The sequence below is a fragment of the Oncorhynchus mykiss genome, chromosome 21, assembly GCF_013265735.2.
Source record: "Oncorhynchus mykiss isolate Arlee chromosome 21, USDA_OmykA_1.1, whole genome shotgun sequence".
Lineage (NCBI taxonomy): Eukaryota > Metazoa > Chordata > Actinopteri > Salmoniformes > Salmonidae > Oncorhynchus > Oncorhynchus mykiss.
The window spans coordinates 1,763,249-1,784,835 of record NC_048585.1 but is presented as its reverse complement, the minus strand read 5'-3'; the positions used below and the strand labels follow the sequence as shown (position 1 = coordinate 1,784,835).

At 46.7% G+C, this 21,587-nt stretch overlaps 2 protein-coding genes across 4 annotated transcripts in view; both read right to left on the bottom strand.

Moving 5' to 3' along the window:
* The window catches only part of LOC110536528 (calcium-activated potassium channel subunit beta-4-like), a 73,589-nt gene extending 70,636 nt beyond the window's left edge, over positions 1-2,953 (bottom strand). Inside the window, exon 1 of the mRNA XM_036956586.1 lies at positions 1,922-2,953. Coding sequence (XP_036812481.1) covers positions 1,922-2,257 — 336 coding nt within the window. The 5' untranslated portion in view covers positions 2,258-2,953. The remainder of the gene's footprint in view (positions 1-1,921) is intronic.
* Positions 2,954-15,181: 12,228 nt separating this feature from the next.
* The window catches only part of LOC110499743 (CCR4-NOT transcription complex subunit 2), an 80,713-nt gene continuing 74,307 nt past the window's right edge, over positions 15,182-21,587 (bottom strand). For all 3 annotated transcript variants that reach the window (XM_036956584.1, XM_036956583.1, XM_036956585.1), the window contains one exon: positions 15,182-16,056. In XM_036956584.1, the coding sequence (XP_036812479.1) occupies positions 15,970-16,056 (87 nt within the window). In that variant the 3' untranslated portion in view covers positions 15,182-15,969. The remainder of the gene's footprint in view (positions 16,057-21,587) is intronic.

The following is a 21,587-nucleotide window of genomic DNA, read 5'->3' as shown; positions in this document are numbered from 1 at the left end:
ACTCATTCAACCCCTGGTTGGTTTGGTAACCAGCCAAAGTCCTCACTTCTTTCCTCTCAGTGCCAGTGTCTGCAGTCGTTCTAACCTCGTCCCCAGGCTCAGGCTCAGAGAGAGCAGGCTGGGATTACATTTGTCCTAAATGGTACCTTATTACTTTTGGCCACCCTTTTCCCTTCGCACACTACTTTTAGTCACCCTATTCCCTTAGTGGACCAAAGTAGAGGACTACATGGGGAATAGGGTGCCACTTTAAATGCAGACACATGCGATCGTGCATCACTGTTCAAAGCTGTGCTCCTGTTGCCATAGAACCCAGTCAGTAAACATAGAGGCGTGTTAAAGACACAGGACGGAGGGATGCAGTGGTGTTACCATGGAGCTGGGGGGAGAGGAGTACCTGTGGTGTAGCGGGAGAGAGGTCTGTTCTAGACAGCAGGGAGGATGGGAGGGGGGGTGAGGAGGGGACGGAGGAGAGGAGGAGGAGGAGAGGAGGAGGAGGAGAGGAGGGGATGTAGGAGAGGAGGGGATGTAGGAGAGGAGGGGACGGAGGAGAGGAGGGGACAGAGGAGAGGAGGGGACAGAGGAGAGGAGGGGATGTAGGAGAGGAGGGGACGGAGGAGAGGAGGGGACAGAGGAGAGGAGGGGACGTAGGAGAGGAGGGGACAGAGGAGAGGAGGTGACGGAGGAGAGGAGGGGACGGAGGAGAGGAGGGGACAGAGGAGAGGAGGGGACGGAGGAGAGGAGGTGACGGAGGAGAGGAGGGGACAGAGGAGAGGAGGGGATGTAGGAGAGGAGGGGACGGAGGAGAGGAGGGGACAGAGGAGAGGAGGGGATGTAGGAGAGGAGGGGACGGAGGAGAGGAGGAGGAGGAGAGGAGGGGACAGAGGAGAGGAGGGGACAGGGGAGAGGAGGGGACAGAGGAGAGGAGGGGACAGAGGAGAGGAGGGGACAGAGGAGAGGAGGGGACAGAGGAGAGGAGGGGATGTAGGAGAGGAGGGGACGGAGGAGAGGATGGGATGTAGGAGAGGAGGGGACGGAGGAGAGGGAGGGAGGAGGGGAGGAGGAGAGGAGAGGACGGAGGAGAGGAGAAGGAGAGGATAAGGAGGATGAGGAGGGAACGGAGGAGAGGAGGGGAAAGAGGAGGGGCAGGAAGACAGGAAGAGTTGAATGCCCTACAGTACCCCCTCAAAGGTATAAACACACTATCTACAGAAGAACACAAGATGAGAAGGTTGGATTTCAACCCTTCTGAAGTCAGCTAGAAATAACTGATGATGATGATGATGATGACCACAGAGAATTTGAAGAAATTCTCAAAAGGACCAAGACATTCCCGATTTGTAGTCTGAGAGGTGCACGTCTGAAAAGTAATATCACACACAATGGGACTAGAGAGTTTAATGGTCCAACGGAAAAGAAAAGACACCTTCACTCACACAGACGTTTGGGCGTTCTGTCCCAAAGGGAGTCATTTAGTCTTCTCTGTTCCTCTTCATCACAGTAGAGGTTCTCTTTGTGAGTGATGATGAGGCTATGTCTCTAGAATAGACGTGGACAGGTGTAGATCCTCTCACACTTGCTGTATAGTGACTTTTATGAAAGTTAAACTCATTATTTAAGTCTGTGATTTTTTTTTTGCCATATCTTTGGAATAGAAAATAACAAGAATGTTATTTCGTCTTTAGAATACAAACTGTGTGTTTACATTAACATAGTTTTAAAAAAACAGGCAACTATTAACATAATATCGATCTAGCTCATGTCAATAAACTGAGACTGGGAACTTTTCCAGCCAGACACTTTGCCTAGCTACTGTATCGATCGTTCACAGCTTTGCATTCAGTAACTGCAACACTGTGTCGACTATAAAGTCTAGAGTGCTCCTTCCCAGTGTTCTCGTTCTAGAGTTGTAGTCATTTACCTTTGGGTTCAGCACCAGTTGCTGTTCATCAAAGTGCAGCAGAGCCACGGAGTTCGACTCGGAATTATTGACGAATATCTGCAGACACGGATACAGCGAGGTCCCCTTGCAGTCCGCCCCGCACGTGAACACGCACTCGAACATCTCCTCCGGTCTGAGCACGGACACCACCGTGCAGTTGGCCGGTTTGCTCTGCATGCTCTGTAGAGTTGGACTGAGCCAGCAGAACCCGAGGATAAAGAGGGAGAGGATACCACAGACGATGAGGAACAGTCCTAGTCGGATACTCTTATCCTCCGCCTCCGAGTACTCGTATGACACCCTCATTTTCGCCATTATGCTCCTCCTCGGTCTGAAAAGAGCTCGAAAGTGACGGAGAGGAGAGCTGGAGAGGGGCTTCTCTCTCTCTCTCTGCGCTGTGTTGCCCCAAACACTGGCAGCCTCTAGGAAAACGTCCCTCTCACTCAACCGGCCTCCGCGCTCTCTCTTCTGTATGGAGAACTTTGCGAAAGCGGGGCAGCTGCGGTCCAGCCTGTGCCTGCCCCTCTCCTCCCCTCGCTCTTATGCGCGTGATATCTACTTCATATCACAACGGTCCGTAGAGATGTGGATTTTGCTGAAAGGCTGGATGTTGCATCTGGGATTAGGTTCGGAGTGAATGCCCCTCCCTTGACTGGCGATCAGATGATGCGCTGCAGCGGTCCCTCGCCGTCCCTGGCTCCGACATCCATCACTTCGCTGTGGACAAACTGGTCTACTTTTGCCCCTTTAGAGATGGAGCCCGCTCTCTCTGCTCGCGGTGCCGAGAGGTCTGAGGACCAGCCTATATAGCCCGAGGCGAGGAGCTTTCTACAGTTAAAAATAGGTCTCTTCTGCTGACACCAATGTTACCAACTTCATTACGCTGATTGGACGGTATTGTTTTGACGCATCACTACAGGGTGCACCTGTTGACAGACTAGGCTAAGCTAGTTACTGTTAACACGTTCAATAACACAAATAATGACCTACGTCATTAAGCTTTAGGACACATGATAACTTGGCTTGGCATACAAAAACAAAGCTTATAGTTGACCAATCGAAAAGCAAGCATTATGCCATGCGAGTTTTAACGTAATCAGCAGTGCCCGCCAACGATTACGGTGGTGTACGGCGCTCCGTGGCGTGCACGTGGCAGAAAAGCCTAAAAGCTAGTCTGCATCTGTTCACTTCCTAGATGTACAGAATCATTCTGGGGCTTTCTTGAATAGCACATAGAAACATACACACACACACATAAACACACGCACATAGCGTTTTATCGTAAGGGCCATTAACCAGTGGTAATTCCATTCACTGCATCTTTATAAAAGACCCAGTTTACTGTCTGACATTGTTTTGAGAGAGAAATTATTGGAACCTGCTTGTCAACTCTGATTTGTATCTTTTAATGGAAAATGACAAATGTTTAGCAAGTGTAGTGTTGAAATAATAATGGACACTGTTTTCATAAAAGTAATGACTATTTTATATGAATTAAGTATTTCTAGATGATGCTTACATTTAGATGCAGGGACAAATCAGTATCACTACTACTACTACTACTACAATCAACCTTGGTCAGCATCTTAACCTCCTCCCCAGGCTCTGTTACAGAGACGGCTGGACTGGGGGTGCGATTAGTTGTGCCCCAATTCCAATCTCTGTCTCTATCCACACATGCCCAGTTTGTTGTCCCTAATATGTGAATATAACAGAGGTGATTAAAGTAACCTTCCCTGGACCTGATGACTGGCCTAGTCTTTAACTCATAGGGCTATTGTGCCTTGCAGAATGCCACGATTCAAACCCGGATTCAGTTGGATACATAAGGATTAGAATAGCAGAAACTAAGCATGACTTGTACCTTGGTTGCATCTGTAGACTTACCTCGCCGCCAGGCTCAATTGCTATACCGGCATATAGAGAGAGACGGCTGGACTGGGGAGGATATGATTTGAGATCCAATTCTAGTGGTGATTTTAGCATGTAACTCTTGGTAGGGTAAATTAAAACATTTATTTCGGGGGGGTGCATGCCAGCAAAGCCACGACACAACACTAAATAATTCATTAATTGCACTATAACAGTGACAAACAGTGCCCCCAAACTGTTAGGGCCTGCATAAAGCTGTCCCAACAGCAGAGTCCCAACAGCAGAGTCCCAACACCTTACCACTAGTATACCTGGATATCAGCAGAACCTTGTCTGGCAGGGAAACAGTTCATTCAGCCTCATTTACTGCCTTTATAAAAACATAGCTGATATGGCTGACTTTCTTAAACAAATGTGGTTTCTACTGACAAGTGAGATGTACAAACTATGGCGTAAGGGGAGGACAAGCGCATAAGAGGCAATCCTTAATTTAGATTGAGATATTAATTAAAGAGCTAAGATGGACGAGGTCAATATAACTATTTCTTCAGCACTTTTGAAATGTACAGCGAAAGAATTCCGAATAAGGGACGTTTATTTATTTATATGTGACACGTATTACTGACAAAAATAACATGCAAAACAGGCAACGGCTGGGGCTCAAAACCACCTGCCCTGAATGACGGGTCGCTGCCCAATTCCAATCTACATTCTACAGGGGCGGACTGCACGGCAGGAATTTTATCCCGCAATAGGGTGATCAAATTAACATCCTACATCTTTATAACATCTTCAGGGGTCATTATGAACCTGCCAGACAGACAGATGATCTACACAGTTACAGTGATGTCATTGGCTGAGAGGAGACAGCGAAGAGCCAACCGGTCACCTTATCTGTTTTATAGTGTGAGACTGCAGCTCTTGTGGTGAGGACATGAGACACTGATGTCATTTATTTAGTCCATATTGATTATTCAGTACTCTTGCATCAGTCTAACTTAACCATGATGGACATGATCACCACAGAGTGAGTCTAACTTAACCACGATGGACATGATCACCACAGAGTGAGTCTAACTTAACCATGATGGTCATGATCACCACAGAGTGAGTCTAACTTAACCATGATGGTCATGATCACCACAGAGTGAGTCTAACTTAACCACGATGGACATGATCACCACAGAGTGAGTCTAACTTAACCATGATGGTCATGATCACCACAGAGTGAGTCTAACTTAACCACGATGGACATGATCACCACAGACTAAGTCTAACTTAACCATGATGGACATGATCACCACAGAGTGAGTCTAACTTAACCACGATGGACATGATCACCACAGAGTGAGTCTAACTTAACCATGATGGACATGATCACCACAGAGTGAGTCTAACTTAACCACAATGGACCACAGTGTGATCAAATCAAAAAATATATAGTGACAACTCAAAAAAATAAATCTTTATATTGAAATGTCATTCTAAAGTTTCTACGTTGTTTATTTACACCCACACAAACAGGTAGAAAATACATCCTAAGAGGTAAACAAATGTTTATGGGTAACAACAAGGACCAACTGAAGGAAGGGGAGGAGACGAGAGAGGTCAACAGAGCCTCCCTCATCAATACTATTGGACCTGTCCAGTTTAATGCGATATGGCAGCCTTGTGACCGAGCACAGAGAGATGTGTGTTCCACATGGCACCCTAATTCCCTGTATAGTGCACTACTTTTGACCAGGGTCCATAGGGCTATATAGCGAATAGAGTGCCGTTTGGGACACAGACAGAGAAGAGCCGCAGTATTGATGGTCTGGCCAGTTGAAGGAACATATTGCAAGTGAGCTTGCAGCTATTTTCTGTTATTCAGGTCAGTATTTTCCACTCCACAGCCTGCGCTCCAAGTTGAGGCCCTAGTCATTAAAATGTATTAAAACAACCCAGTTGTCAGAACTACTGGTGTTCTACATCTCACATCGGACAGCGTGTGTGTGTGTGTGGGGGGGGGGGGGCTCCAAGATTAGAGATGTGAAGCTCAATGTGGCCCTCTCTCAGGCCCTCCTTCCTTAGCTGCACACGACCCCTGTAACCCTGGTGTTGGGGTCCCTCGACACCTTTGACCAGACTACACAGCTCCTTTAGTGGTTTAGAGTCGACGTAGGAACAGCGGATCACTGAGTCAGAGTAGAGGTATTTGTTGGCAGGAAAGCATCACTGCATTGTGACATGTCCATGGTTCTCTGCCAGGTATTTGACATGAGGGACGGTCACTAAAGAATGGCCCATGTCACACGACCAGGGTAGAGAGAAAACGTTAAGGTGTCCGACGTGTTTTCATTCCTGTCGTGGTTGACCATCAAAAAAGAAACTGTGAGAACGACCTGAGGAATAAAACAACGCAGACACATGAGAGATTTAAAACAACTTCCAGATCAAAAATATCTGTCAGCACTAATTTTGTATGTACTTTTTGTAGACACTTTATAACACATTTGGTAAATACTGTTAAATCAATGGGTTGCAAAGAACATACAGATGCCGTATCTTAATTTGATCATCCTGTTTGTGGCAGACCGCACTGTAAAAACTTCTGCCTACAAATATCCTTTATCATTTATGCAAGTTAACACTCCTTTTGCACTATACCAATAGTGACACACATACAGTGCCTTGCGAAAGTATTTGGCCCCCTTGAACTTTGCGACCTTTTGCCACATTTCAGGCATCAAACACAAAGATATAAAACTGTATTTTTTTGTGAAGAATCAACAACAAGTGGGACACAATCATGAAGTGGAACGACATTTATTGGATATTTCAAACTTTTTTAACAAATCAAAAACTGAAAAATTGGGCGTGCAAAATTATTCAGCCCCTTTACTTTCAGTGCAGCAAACTCTCTCCAGAAGTTCAGTGAGGATCTCTGAATGATCCAATGTTGACCTAAATGACTAATGATGATAAATACAATCCACCTGTGTGTAATCAAGTCTCCGTATAAATGCACCTGCACTGTGATAGTCTCAGAGGTCCGTTAAAAGCGCAGAGAGCATAATGAAGAACAAGGAACACACCAGGCAGGTCCGAGATACTGTTGTGAAGAAGTTTAAAGACGGATTTGGATACAACATATTTCCCAAGCTTTAAACATCCCAAGGAGCACTGTGCAAGCGATAATATTGAAATGGAAGGAGTATCAGACCACTGCAAATCTACCAAGACCAGGCCGTCCCTCTAAACTTTCAGCTCATACAAGGAGAAGACTGATCAGAGATGCAGCCAAGAGGCCCATGATCACTCTGGATGAACTGCAGAGATCTACAGCTGAGGTGGGAGACTCTGTCCATAGGACAACAATCAGTCGTATATTGCACAAATCTGGCCTTTATGGAAGAGTGGCAAGAAGAAAGCCATTTCTTAAAGATATCCATAAAAAGTGTCGTTTAAAGTTTGCCACAAGCCACCTGGGAGACACACCAAACATGTGGAAGAAGGTGCTCTGGTCAGATGAAACCAAAATTTAACTTTTTGGCAACAATGCAAAACGTTATGTTTAGCGTAAAAGCAACACAGCGCATCACCCTGAACACACCATCCCCACTGTCAAACATGGTGGTGGCAGCATCATGGTTTGGGCCTGCTTTTCTTCAGCAAGGACAGGGAAGATGGTTCAAATTGATGGGAAGATGGATGGAGCCAAATACAGGACCATTCTGGAAGAAAACCTGATGGAGTCTGCAAAAGACATGAGACTGGGACGGAGATTTGTCTTCCAACAAGACAATGATCCAAAACATAAAGCAAAATCTACAATGGAATGGTTCAAAAATAAACATATCCAGGTGTTAGAATGGCCAAGTCAAAGTCCAGACCTGAATCCAATCGAGAATCTGTGGAAAGAACTGAAAACTGCTGTTCACAAATGCTTTCCATCCAACCTCACTGAGCTCGAGCTGTTTTGCAAGGAGGAATGGGAAAAAATGTCAGTCTCTCGATGTGCAAAACTGATAGAGACATACCCCAAGCGACTTACAGCTGTAATCGCAGCAAAAGGTGGCGCTACAAAGTATTAACTTAAGGGGGCTGAATAATTTTGCACACCCAATTTTTCAGTTTTTGATTTGTTAAAAAAGTTTGAAATATCCAATAAATGTCGTTCCACTTCATGATTGTGTCCCACTTGTTGTTGATTCTTCACAAAAAAATACAGTTTTATATCTTTATGTTTGAAGCCTGAAATGTGGCAAAAGGTCGCAAAGTTCAAGGGGGCCGAATACTTTCGCAAGGCACTGTAATATATAAATGGTAACTTGTGGAATAAACACATAATAATATAAACGGTAACTTGTGGAATAAACACATAATATATAAATGGTAACTAGTGGAATAGACACATGATATATAAATGGTAACTTGTGGAATAGACACATGATATATAAATGGTAACTAGTGGAATAGACACATGATATATAAATGGTAACTTGTGGAATAGACACATAATAGTCAGTCAGAAGCCTAAGTAAAGTAACCCTACTGTAGAGAGGAGTGTAACCCTACTGTAGAATATAGAGGAGTGTAACCCTACTGTAGAATATAGAGGAGTGTAACCCTACTGTAGAATATAGAGGAGTGTAACCCTACTGTAGAATATAGAGGAGTGTAACCCTACTGTAGAATATAGAGGAGTGTAACCCTACTGTAGAATATAGAGGAGTGTAACCCTACTGTAGAATATAGAGGAGTGTAACCCTACTGTAGAGAGGAGTGTAACCCTACTGTAGAATATAGAGGAGTGTAACCCTACTGTAGAATATAGAGGAGTGTAACCCTACTGTAGAGAGGAGTGTAACCCTACTGTAGAATATAGAGGAGTGTAACCCTACTGTAGAATATAGAGGAGTGTAACCCTACTGTAGAGAGGAGTGTAACCCTACTGTAGAATACAGAGTGTAACCCTACTGTAGAATATAGAGGAGTGTAACCCTACTGTAGAATATAGAGGAGTGTAACCCTACTGTAGAATATAGAGGAGTGTAACCCTACTGTAGAGTATAGAGGAGTGTAACCCTACTGTAGAATATAGAGGAGTGTAAACCTACTGTAGAATATAGAGGAGTGTAACCCTACTGTAGAATATAGAGGAGTGTAACCCTACTGTAGAATATAGAGGAGTGTAACCCTACTGTAGAATATAGAGGAGTGTAACCCTACTGTAGAATATAGTCCCCTCACATCCCCCTCTCACCTGGTCTCTCACCATACCAACCCCTCACATCCCCCTCTCACCTGGTCTCTCCCCATACCAACCCTTCACATCCCCCTCTCACCTAGTCTCTCCCAATACCAACCCCTCACATCCCCCTCTCACCTAGTCTCTCCCAATACCAACCCTTCACATCCCCCTTTCACCTAGTCTCTCCCAATACCAACCCTTCACATCCCCCTCTCACCTGGTCTCTCACCATACCAACCCCTCACATCCCCCTCTCACCTGGTCTCTCCCAATACCAACCCCTCACATCCCCCTCTCACCTAGTCTCTCCCAATACCAACCCCTCACCTAGTCTCTCCCAATACCAACCCTTCACATCCCCCTCTCACCTAGTCTCTCCCAATACCAATCCTTCACATCCCCCTCTCATTTAGTCTCTCCCAATACCAATCCTTCACATCCCCCTCTCACCATACCAACCCCTCACATCCCCCTCTCACCTAGTCCCTCCCTACACCAACCCCTCACATCCCCCTCTCACCTGGTCTCGCCCCATACCAACCACCAACCATATCACCCATTCACATGCAGGACTCGGACAGAACATCACTAAGGGCCTGTCCAGCTGCCATGCATGCTCAGCACTCTGGAGGCTGTCCCACATCCCAGCATGCACCCTGGGTTGTCAAAGAGCGAGAGGAAGGCAGACGGGCAGGGCTGTGAGACTGCTCAGACAGAACTCCTCTTGGGAAATCCTGCACTTTTCTGCTGTGCTGGCTGCTGTTCTGCTGCTCTGACAGAATTACTCATTTTCTCCCTTCGTTTTAGGACTCATGCATACATAAAGAAGATCTGCTGTCAGTACAGAATGCATTATCGACACGTTTTACCATATCTACAGTATGTATATTTTAAGATATATATATATATATATATTTTAGGATATCTATATGTATATTTGACACTCACTTATCTAGTGGGGAATACATTGATGGTGAAGAGGAACATAGAGGGTTAGTGGCTGAGGAAGAAGATAAGGAGAGTAAAGGGGAAGGAGAGAGAGAAGGACAGTAAATAAAGGCTTGGTGGGTGAGGAAGAAGAGAAGGAGAGTAAAGGGGAAGGAGAGAGAGAAGGACAGTAAATAAAGGCTTGGTGGGTGAGGAAGAAGAGAAGGAGAGTAAAGGGGGAGGAGAGAGAGAAGGACTGTAAATAAAGGCTTGGTGGCTGAGGAAGAAGAGAAGGAGAGTAAAGGGGAAGAAGAGAGAGAAGGACTGTAAATAAAGGCTTGATGGGTGAGGAAGAGGATAGATGGATGGAGGAGAAAGGAAGGAGAGAAAGATGGATGATGGAAGAGGAGATAAAGGACAGTAAATGAAGGCTTGGTGGGTGAGGAAGAGGATAGATGGATGGAGGAGAAAGGAAGGAGAGAAAGATGGATGATGGAAGAGGAGATAAAGGACAGTAAATGAAGGCTTGGTGGGTGAGGAAGAGGATAGATGGATGGAGGAGAAAGGAAGGAGAGAAAGATGGATGATGGAAGAGGAGATAAAGGACAGTAAATGAAGGCTTGGTGGGTGAGGAAGAGGATAGATGGATGGAGGAGAAAGGAAGGAGAGAAAGATGGATGATGGAAGAGGAGATAAAGGACAGTAAATAAAGGCTTGATGGGTGAGGAAGAGGATAGATGGATGGAGGAGAAAGGAAGGAGAGAAAGATGGATGATGGAAGAGGAGATAAAGGACAGTAAATGAAGGCTTGGTGGGTGAGGAAGAGGATAGATGGATGGAGGAGAAAGGAAGGAGAGAAAGATGGATGATGGAAGAGGAGATAAAGGACAGTAAATGAAGGCTTGGTGGGTGAGGAAGAGGATAGATGGATGGAGGAGAAAGGAAGGAGAGAAAGATGGATGATGGAAGAGGAGATAAAGGACAGTAAATAAAGGCTTGATGGGTGAGGAAGAGGATAGATGGATGGAGGAGAAAGGAAGGAGAGAAAGATGGATGATGGAAGAGGAGATAAAGGACAGTAAATAAAGGCTTTGTGGGTGAGCCTTAATTTGTCCTTAATTAGCCACATCTTTCAATGGCTGGCTGAGACCTGTCCTCTTCACCTGCTGCTGTGTCCCTAGAGCAGGGTTCCCCAACTGGGCCACCTGTACCCGTGGGTGGTTCTCCTGCTGCTGTGTCCCTAGAGCAGGGTTCCCCAACTGGGCCCGTGGGTGGTTCTCCTGCTGCTGTGTCCCTAGAGCAGGATTCCCCAACTGAGCCCGCGGGTGGTTCTCCTGCTGCTGTGTCTCTAGAGCAGGGTTCCCCAACTGATCCAATTGGGCCCGCAGGTGGTTCTCCTGCTGCTGTGTCTCTAGAGCAGGGTTCCCCAACTGGTCCAATTGGGCCCGCGGGTGATTCTCCTGCTGCTGTGTCCCTAGAGCAGGGTTCCCCAACTGGCCCACCTGGGCCCGGGGGTGGTTATCCTGCTGCTGTGTCCCTAGAGCAGGGTTCCCCAACTGGTCCAATTGGGCCCGCGGGTGATTTTATTTGGCCCCTTAAGTTTAGTGAGCAAAAAAAAAACCAATTTCATTGTTGGACATAAATGAGTAAAAACACCATGGGGTTTCATCTTCTCAGAGTTTAAGAGATGGAGACTAAACCTGTCTCCTCCATCTGGTATGTGTTTATTGTTTTTAATATTTGACCTTGACTACTTTTATTAAAGGGTTTTTAGTCTTTTTATGGGGCTCTCCTTGGCTCTGGTATGAAATGCTACAACTCAAACCTTGACATACAAGGTCCTGGGGAAAGTGTATCTCCTCTGCTCTCTGTAAAACACAACCATTCCAAACCATTTAGTTTCAGCTCGGCCTGGCTGCATTTCCAGGTGATTTATCTTTTGGAAAGGAATGGGTTTTGCTTTATGAACCCAAGAGATCGTCTACTTGGCTTTTTTGTTGTTGTTGTCAGTAATTGTAGAATTCTTTGCAGCTTCCATACTGTTACAGTTCATTTCCTCAGGTCAGGTTGTTTCCTCGTAGCCCAGCTGTGTGGATTCTGAGAGTATACCATATATAGACTGGTGAGTACTACCCAGCTGTGTTGATTCTGAGAGTATACCATATATAGACTGGTGAGTACTACCCAGCTGTGTTGATTCTGAGAATAAACCATATATTGACTGGTGAGTACTACCCAGCTGGGTTGATTCTGAGAGTAAACCATATATCGACTGGTGAGTACTAACCAGCTGTGTTGATTCTGAGAGTATGCCATATATCTGGTGAGTACTAACCAGCTGTGTTGATTCTGAGAGTAAACCATATATCGACTGGTGAGTACTACCCAGCTGTGTTGATTCTGAGAGTATACCATATATAGACTGGTGAGTACTAACCAGCTGTGTTGATTCTGAGAGTATACCATATATCTGGTGAGTACTCACCAGCTGTGTTGATTCTGAGAGTAAACCATATATCGACTGGTGAGTACTACCCAGCTGTGTTGATTCTGAGAGTATACCATATCTGGTGAGTACTAACCAGCTGTGTTGATTCTGAGAGTATACCATATATCAACTGGTGAGTACTAACCAGCTGTGTTGATTCTGAGAGTAAACCATATATCGACTGGTGAGTACTAACCAGCTGTGTTGATTCTGAGAGTATACCATATATCTGGTGAGTACTAACCAGCTGTGTTGATTCTGAGAGTATACCATATATAGACTGGTGAGTAGAGTTTCTAAATTCTATCAACATTTACAGGTTTTCTAGATATCCAGGTTGGAAGAGTTCGGAAATAAAACAGGCGATCCAGAATCCTCCAACCAGGATTTCTGGAAAAACCTGACCGAGTTTTGCTACTTTACTGCACTGAGGAAAGGTGTGATATTTCAGCCACTAAATCACATGTTGACCACAAGGTGGCGCCACATACCACAACTAATAATACTTCATTTACACATCTAGTCACAAGGTTTCCCTTTAGTGGATGATGGTTGTATGCAGTGGATGTATGCATTCTCATGAAGGCCAGCTACGTGTGAGCAATTATCAAATCATAACTCCTGGCATGGATGGGTCAGCCATGTGGACTGAGGTAGTATGGGAAAAAGATGCAGAGAATCAAAAGAAGAATTCAAAGAATATTTCTGATAATTAAATTGAGACCATAAACACAGAGACAGACTCACACAGAGCCACATGCAGACAGACACTCACACAGAGCCACATGCAGACAGACACTCACAGAGCCACATGCAGACAGACACTCACACAGAGCCACATGCAGACAGACGGTCACACAGAGCCACATGCAGACAGACACTCACACAGAGCCACACGCAGACAGACTCACACAGAGACAAACTCACACAGAGCCACATGCAGACAGACACACACAGAGCCACATGCAGAGACTCACACAGAGCCACACGCAGACAGACACATACAGAGACAGACACTCACACAGCGCCACACGCAGACAGACTCACACAGAGACACATGCAGACAGAGCCACATGCAGACAGACTCACACAGAGCCACATGCAGAGAGACTCACACAGAGCCACATGCAGAGAGACTCACACAGAGCCACATGCAGAGAGACTCACACAGAGCCACATGCAGAGAGACTCACACAGAGCCACATGCAGAGACTCACACAGAGACAGACACACAGAGCCACATGCAGAGAGACTCACACAGAGCCACATGCAGACAGACTCACACAGAGACAGACACACAGAGCCACATGCAGACAGACTCACACAGAGACAGACACACAGAGCCACATGCAGAGAGACAGACACACAGAGCCACATGCAGAGAGACTCACACAGAGCCACATGCAGAGAGACTCACACAGAGCCACATGCAGAGAGACTCACACAGAGCCACATGCAGAGAGACTCACACAGAGCCACATGCAGAGAGACTCACACAGAGCCACATGCAGAGACTCACACAGAGACAGACACACAGAGCCACATGCAGACAGACTCACACAGAGACAGACACACAGAGCCACATGCAGACAGACACACAGAGCCACATGCAGAGAGACTCACACAGAGCCACATGCAGAGACTCACACAGCGCCACACACAGCTCCACACGCAGACAGACTCACACAGCGCCACACACAGCTCCACACGCAGACAGACTCACACAGCGCCACACACAGACAGGCTCACAGAGACAGACACACAGCGCCACACGCAGACAGACCCACGCAGACAGACACATGCAGACAGACAAGCCAGGCACACAGAGGAAATCAACCCCCCACACCGCAGCATACAGGAGAAAGCCTTTCTACTTGATTAAAGAGAAGCAGCTTTTCTCCAGAACGTGATCAGAAAACACAACTGTTTCTTCATCTCATTTTTATTGGCTTTTTCTTTTCCTATGAAAAGCTGCTGTTGAAAACAGCCAAAGTGAAGTGCTTCAGTCCTCATCTTTCTCCAAATCGCATCCCTCCAAAACTACCATCACATGGGTACGTACGGGTGTTCTTATTGGCTCACTGAGAATGTATCTGACCCTTGATTGTAACGCTTGGTGTTCTTCATTATTTGCTGTGGTTGTTGAATTGAAAGTGTTCAGGGCGTGAGGCATGGTCCCCTGTCCTGACCAGTTATTGTCGTCCTCTATCCACTGGCTCCAGTACAGTTTTAATCCAGGTTGTTGTTGTTGTTGTTAGGCATGGTCCCCAGAACAGTCCTGTTTTATCCACGTGGTACAGTACGTCCAGTATTGCGCCGCTCCGTGCTCACCTCCTAAAAACGAGGTACAGCCGGGGCGACAAGTCTGTTTTTATTTATTTTTAAATCTTCTCCAAAATAGATGTCATATATATATAATATATACACATCGCACACATCTCTTTATTCATCTGTGATGCCTGTAAGCCCCCCCCCCCTCCCAAAAAATGGAAAAACATTTTGTACTTTCATTACTAAATTGTAACAAAGACAGTTCTCTCTTGTTCTCCTGTTCATCCCTGGAAGGAGGATGAGGCTCAGTGAATACGGACAGCTGGAGGTTGTCTGTCACTGATTGGTGGATAATTCTTGTAGGCAGAAAAGGGGCAGAGAAATGGTGGATGGAAAGGGAGCGAATGACAGAATAAACAGAAGGAAAATAAATGTTGTGTGTTTGAGAGTTAATGTCCAAACTGAACTATTGTGGGTCTTGTCTTCACAATATGAACAAATCCACAAACATCTTTTGTGTTCTTTTATTACGAAATAGAGCTACAATATGAACATTGCATTTTCTCCTGGCCTCTTGTCCGTCTGTGGGTCTGTCTGTCTGTCTGTGGGTTTATCTGTCTGTGGGTCTGTCTGTCCGTCTGTGGGTCTGTCTGTCTGTCTGTGGGTCTTCCACTCTGCTACAGTAACATTGTGTTGAGGTATTTTCTGTGTTCTTTGAACACTTGTGTTGGATAATGACAGATCAACCTTGTCTGTCACTGTCAGAGGGTCTGTCTGTGTGTGTGTGTGTGTATTATGATGTCATGGTGCTTTGTGACCAATGGGGAGGTCTGAAGAATGAGGCGTAAACAAAAAGGTTCTGAATGTTTTCAAAATGACAACCAACCAAAACAAAGGGACAAGGTCAGGGAAAAACAGGGAAAAGAAAAAAAATATATATTTTAAAAAAGAGAAACCAGCGTCTGATTGGGCGGCACATCATTCAGTTCAGGGGAAGAAGGACCTGCTCGGAGCCAAAATGGTCGCCGGATTTCCCTCCATTTGGCCTAAAGTCAATTTGCCAGACGGTGGATGGTCGAGGAATAAAAAGCAGGATGCCTGAGCCAGCCACACCGGCATTCGCTGTCTGTAGGTCTGTCCGTCTGTCTGCTGTGAGGAACCAGGGCCAGGGACCAGAACTCTAACCAGGTCTAGGATCCCATGGTGGACTGAGAACGAGGGGAAGGAAGTCTCTCAGAAGGCTTGCTGGGCTGGGTTGTAGTTGAAGGTGGATGGCACGTGGGGTCTCTCCTCTAGCTTCTCGTATTCCAGATGAAACTCCTAGAAAGGGAGGGGAGGAACAAGGGTTTTAGGGACGGTAGTGGATGAGGGTAGTGGACAGTGGATAACGGTAGTGGATAACGGCAGTGGATAACGGATAACGGTAGTGGATAACGGTAGTGGATAACGGCAGTGGATAACGGCAGTGGATAACGGCAGTGGATAACGGTAGTGGATAACGGTAGTGGATAACGGTAGTGGATAACGGCAGTGGATAACGGTAGTGGATAACGGCAGTGGATAACGGTAGTGGATAACGGTAGTGGATAACGGCAGTGGATAACGGATAACGGTAGTGGATAACGGTAGTGGATAACGGTAGTGGATAACGGTAGTGGATAACGGCAGTGGATAACGGCAGTGGATAACGGATAACGGTAGTGGATAACGGTAGTGGATAACGGCAGTGGATAACGGTAGTGGATAACGGATAACGGTAGTGGATAACGGCAGTGGATAACGGTAGTGGATGACGGCAGTGGACGACGGCAGTGGACGACGGTAGTGGACGACGGTAGTGGACGACGGTAGTGGACGACGGTAGTGGACGACGGTAGTGGACGACGGTAGTGGACGACGGTAGTGGACGACGGTAGTGGATAAGGGTAGTGGATAAGGGTAGTGGACGACGGTAGTGGATGACGGTAGTGGATGACGGTAGTGGACGACGGTAGTGGATAACGGTAGTGTTCAGCTGAAGCAGTGGATAACGGTAGTGGACGACGGTAGTGGACGACGGTAGTGGACGACGGTAGTGGACGACGGTAGTGGACGACGGTAGTGGATAAGGGTAGTGGATAAGGGTAGTGGACGACGGTAGTGGATGACGGTAGTGGACGACGGTAGTGGATAACGGTAGTGTTCAGCTGAAGCAGTGGATAACGGTAGTGGACGACGGCAGTGGATAACGGTAGTGTTCAGCTGAAGCAGTGGACGACGGTAGTGGACGACGGTAGTGGACGACGGTAGTGGACGACGGCAGTGGACAACGGCAGTGGACAACGGCAGTGGACGACGGTAGTGGACGACGGTAGTGGACGACGGTAGTGGACGACGGTAGTGGACGACGGTAGTGGATAAGGGTAGTGGACGACGGTAGTGGATAACGGTAGTGGACGACGGTAGTGGATGACGGTAGTGGACGACGGTAGTGGACGACGGTAGTGGATGACGGTAGTGGATAACGGTAGTGGATAACGGTAGTGGATAACGGTAGTGGATAACGGCAGTGGATAACGGCAGTGGATAACGGTAGTGGACAACGGATAACGGTAGTGGATAACGGTAGTGGATAATGGTAGTGGATAACGGTAGTGGATAACGGTAGTGGATAACGGTAGTGGATAACGGTAGTGGATAACGGCAGTGGATAATGGTAGTGGATAACGGATAACGGTAGTGGATAACGGCAGTGGATAACGGATAACGGTAGTGGATAACGGCAGTGGATAACGGATAACGGTAGTGGATAACGGCAGTGGATAACGGTAGTGGATAACGGATAACGGTAGTGGATAACGGCAGTGGATAACGGTAGTGGACAACGGCAGTGGACGACGGCAGTGGACGACGGTAGTGGACGACGGTAGTGGACGACGGTAGTGGATAAGGGTAGTGGACGACGGTAGTGGACGACGGTAGTGGACGACGGTAGTGGACAACGGTAGTGGACGACGGTAGTGGACAACGGTAGTGGACAACGGTAGTGGACGACGGTAGTGGACGACGGTAGTGGACGACGGTAGTGGACGACGGTAGTGGATAAGGGTAGTGGATAAGGGTAGTGGACGACGGTAGTGGATGACGGTAGTGGATAACGGTAGTGTTCAGCTGAAGCAGTGGATAACGGTAGTGGATAACGGTAGTGGATAACGGTAGTGTTCAGCTGAAGCAGTGGATAACGGCAGTGGATAACGGTAGTGGACAACGGCAGTGGACGACGGCAGTGGACGACGGCAGTGGACGACGGTAGTGGACGACGGTAGTGGACGACGGTAGTGGATAAGGGTAGTGGACGACGGTAGTGGACGACGGTAGTGGACGACGGTAGTGGACAACGGTAGTGGACGACGGTAGTGGACGACGGCAGTGGACGACGGTAGTGGACGACGGTAGTGGACGACGGTAGTGGATAAGGGTAGTGGACGACGGTAGTGGACGACGGTAGTGGACGACGGTAGTGGACGACGGTAGTGGACAACGGTAGTGGACGACGGTAGTGGACGACGGTAGTGGACGACGGTAGTGGACGACGGCAGTGGACGACGGTAGTGGACGACGGTAGTGGACGACGGTAGTGGATAAGGGTAGTGGACGACGGTAGTGGATAACGGTAGTGGACGACGGTAGTGGACGACGGTAGTGGACGACGGTAGTGGACGACGGTAGTGGACGACGGTAGTGGATAAGGGTAGTGGATAAGGGTAGTGGATGACGGTAGTGGACGACGGTAGTGGATAACGGTAGCGGGTAGCGGATAACGGTAGTGTTCAGCTGAAGCAGTGGATAACGGTAGTGGATAACGGTAGTGGATAACGGTAGTGGATAACGGTAGTGGATAACGGTAGTGTTCAGCTGAAGCAGTGGATAACGGTAGTGGATAACGGTAGTGGATAACGGTAGTGGATAAGGGTAGTGGACGACGGTAGTGGATAACGGTAGTGGATAACGGTAGTGTTCAGCTGAAGCAGTGATAACGGTAGTGGACGACGGTAGTGGATAACGGTAGTGGATAACGGTAGTGGATAACGGTAGTGTTCAGCTGAAGCAGTGGATAACGGTAGTGGACGACGGTAGTGGATAACGGTAGTGGATAACGGTAGTGGATAACGGTAGTGGATAACGGTAGTGGATAACGGTAGTGGATAACGGTAGTGTTCAGCTGAAGCAGTGGATAACGGTAGTGGATAACGGTAGTGGATAACGGTAGTGGATAACGGTAGTGGATAACGGTAGTGGATAACGGTAGTGTTCAGCTGAAGCAGTGGATAACGGTAGTGGACAACGGTAGTGGATAACGGTAGTGGATAACGGTAGTGGATAACGGTAGTGGACAACGGTAGTGGATAACGGTAGTGGATAACGGTAGTGGATAACGGTAGTGGACGACGGTATTGGATAACGGTAGTGGATAACGGCAGTGGATAACGGTAGTGTTCAGCTGAAGCAGTGGATAACGGTAGTGGATAACGGTAGTGGATAACGGTAGTGGATAACGGTAGTGTTCAGCTGAAGCAGTGGATAACGGTAGTGGACGACGGTATTGGATAACGGTAGTGGATAACGGTAGTGGATAACGGTAGTGTTCAGCTGAAGCAGTGGATAACGGTAGTGGATAACGGTAGTGGATAACGGTAGTGGACAACGGTAGTGGACAACGGTAGTGGATAACGGTAGTGGACAACGGTAGTGGATAACGGTAGTGGATAACGGTAGTGGACAACGGTAGTGGATAACGGTAGTGGATAACGGTAGTGGACAACGGTAGTGGATAACGGTAGTGGATAACGGTAGTGGACAACGGTAGTGGATAACGGTAGTGTTCAGCTGAAGCAGTGGATAACGGTAGTGGATAACGGTAGTGGATAACGGTAGTGGATAACGGTAGTGGACAACGGTAGTGGATAACGGTAGTGGATAACGGTAGTGGACAACGGTAGTGGATAACGGTAGTGGATAACGGTAGTGGATAACGGTAGTGGATAACGGTAGTGGATAACGGCAGTGGATAACGGATAACGGTAGTGGATAACGGTAGTGGATAACGGTAGTGGATAACGGTAGTGGATAACGGTAGTGGATAACGGTAGTGGATAAGGGTAGTGGACGACGGTAGTGGATAACGGTAGTGGATAACGGTAGTGGATAACGGTAGTGTTCAGCTGAAGCAGTGGATAACGGTAGTGGACGACGGTATTGGATAACGGTAGTGGATAACGGTAGTGGACGACGGTATTGGATAACGGTAGTGGATAACGGTAGTGGATAACGGTAGTGTTCAGCTGAAGCAGTGGATAACGGTAGTGGACGACGGTATTGGATAACGGTAGTGGATAACGGTAGTGTTCAGCTGAAGCAGCATATTAAATACAGAACATCGAGGAGAATATTGGACATGATATAACAATACTAGAAGCTTTCTATGGGGGGGAATCAGCAGGTCTACAAATCCTCTGGGAGTGAATGATCCCACATGTCAAGGGTCCATGTTGGAAACACACATGTCCACAACTGCATGACAAAGCACATCTATACCAAACCACATACACTTTGGCAGTTGGAAAAGCTGTTATTATTAGCTTGCCTTAACACCCCCCCACACACACACACACACACACAAAAACAACAACACTACAACGCATTGGGAAAGTATTCAGACCCCTTCCCTTTTCCACATTATGTTACAGCCTCATTCTAAAATGGATTACATTGTTTTTTCCTCATCAATCTACACACCATAATGACATCACAATACCCCATAATGACATCACAATATGACATCACAATACCCCATAATGACATCACAATACCCCATAATGACATCACAATACCCCATAATGACATCACAATACCCCATAATGACATCACAATACCCCATAATGACATCACAAGACCCCATAATGACATCACAATACCCCATAATGACATCACAATACCCCATAATGACATCACAATACCCCATAATGACATCACAATACCCCATAATGACATCACAATACCCCATAATGACATCACAATACCCCATAATGACATCACAATACCCCATAATGACAAAGCAAAAACAGGTAAAAAAAATATATTCAAATGTATTACAGATAAAAAATTGAAATACCTTATTTACATAAGTATTCAGACTCTTTGCTATGAGACTGGAAATTGAGCTCCAGTGCATCCTGTTTCCATTGATCATCCCCGCTATCATCCAGAAGGCGAAGTCAGTACAGGTGCATCAAAGCTGGGACCGAGAGACTGTACCATCACTCATTCATCTATCTTTATGTACATATTCTTTATCCCTTTACACTTGTGTGTATAAGGTAGTAGTTGTTAGATTACCTGTTGGTTATTACTGCATTGTCGTCAACTAGAAGCACAAGCATTTCGCTACACTCGCATTAACATCTGCTAAACATGTGTATGTGACAAATACATTTGATTTGATTTGATTTTTGATTAGAGATGCTTCTACCACTTGGACATGATCTGGAAAGGCACACACCTGTCTATATAAGGTCCCACAGTTGACAGTGCATGTCAGAGAAATAACCAAGCCACGAGGTTGAAGGAATTGTCCTTAGAACTCCGAGACAGGATTGTGTCGAGGCACAGATCTGGGGAAGGGTACCAAAACATCTCTGCAGCATTGAAGGTCCCGAAGGACACAGTGGTTTCTATCATTCTGAAATGGAAGAATTTTAGAACCACCAAGACTCTTCCTAGAGCTGTCAGCCAGGACAAACTGAGCAATCAGGGGAGAAAGGCCGTTGGTCAGGGAGTTGACCAAGAACCCGAGAAGAATGGGAGAAACTCCT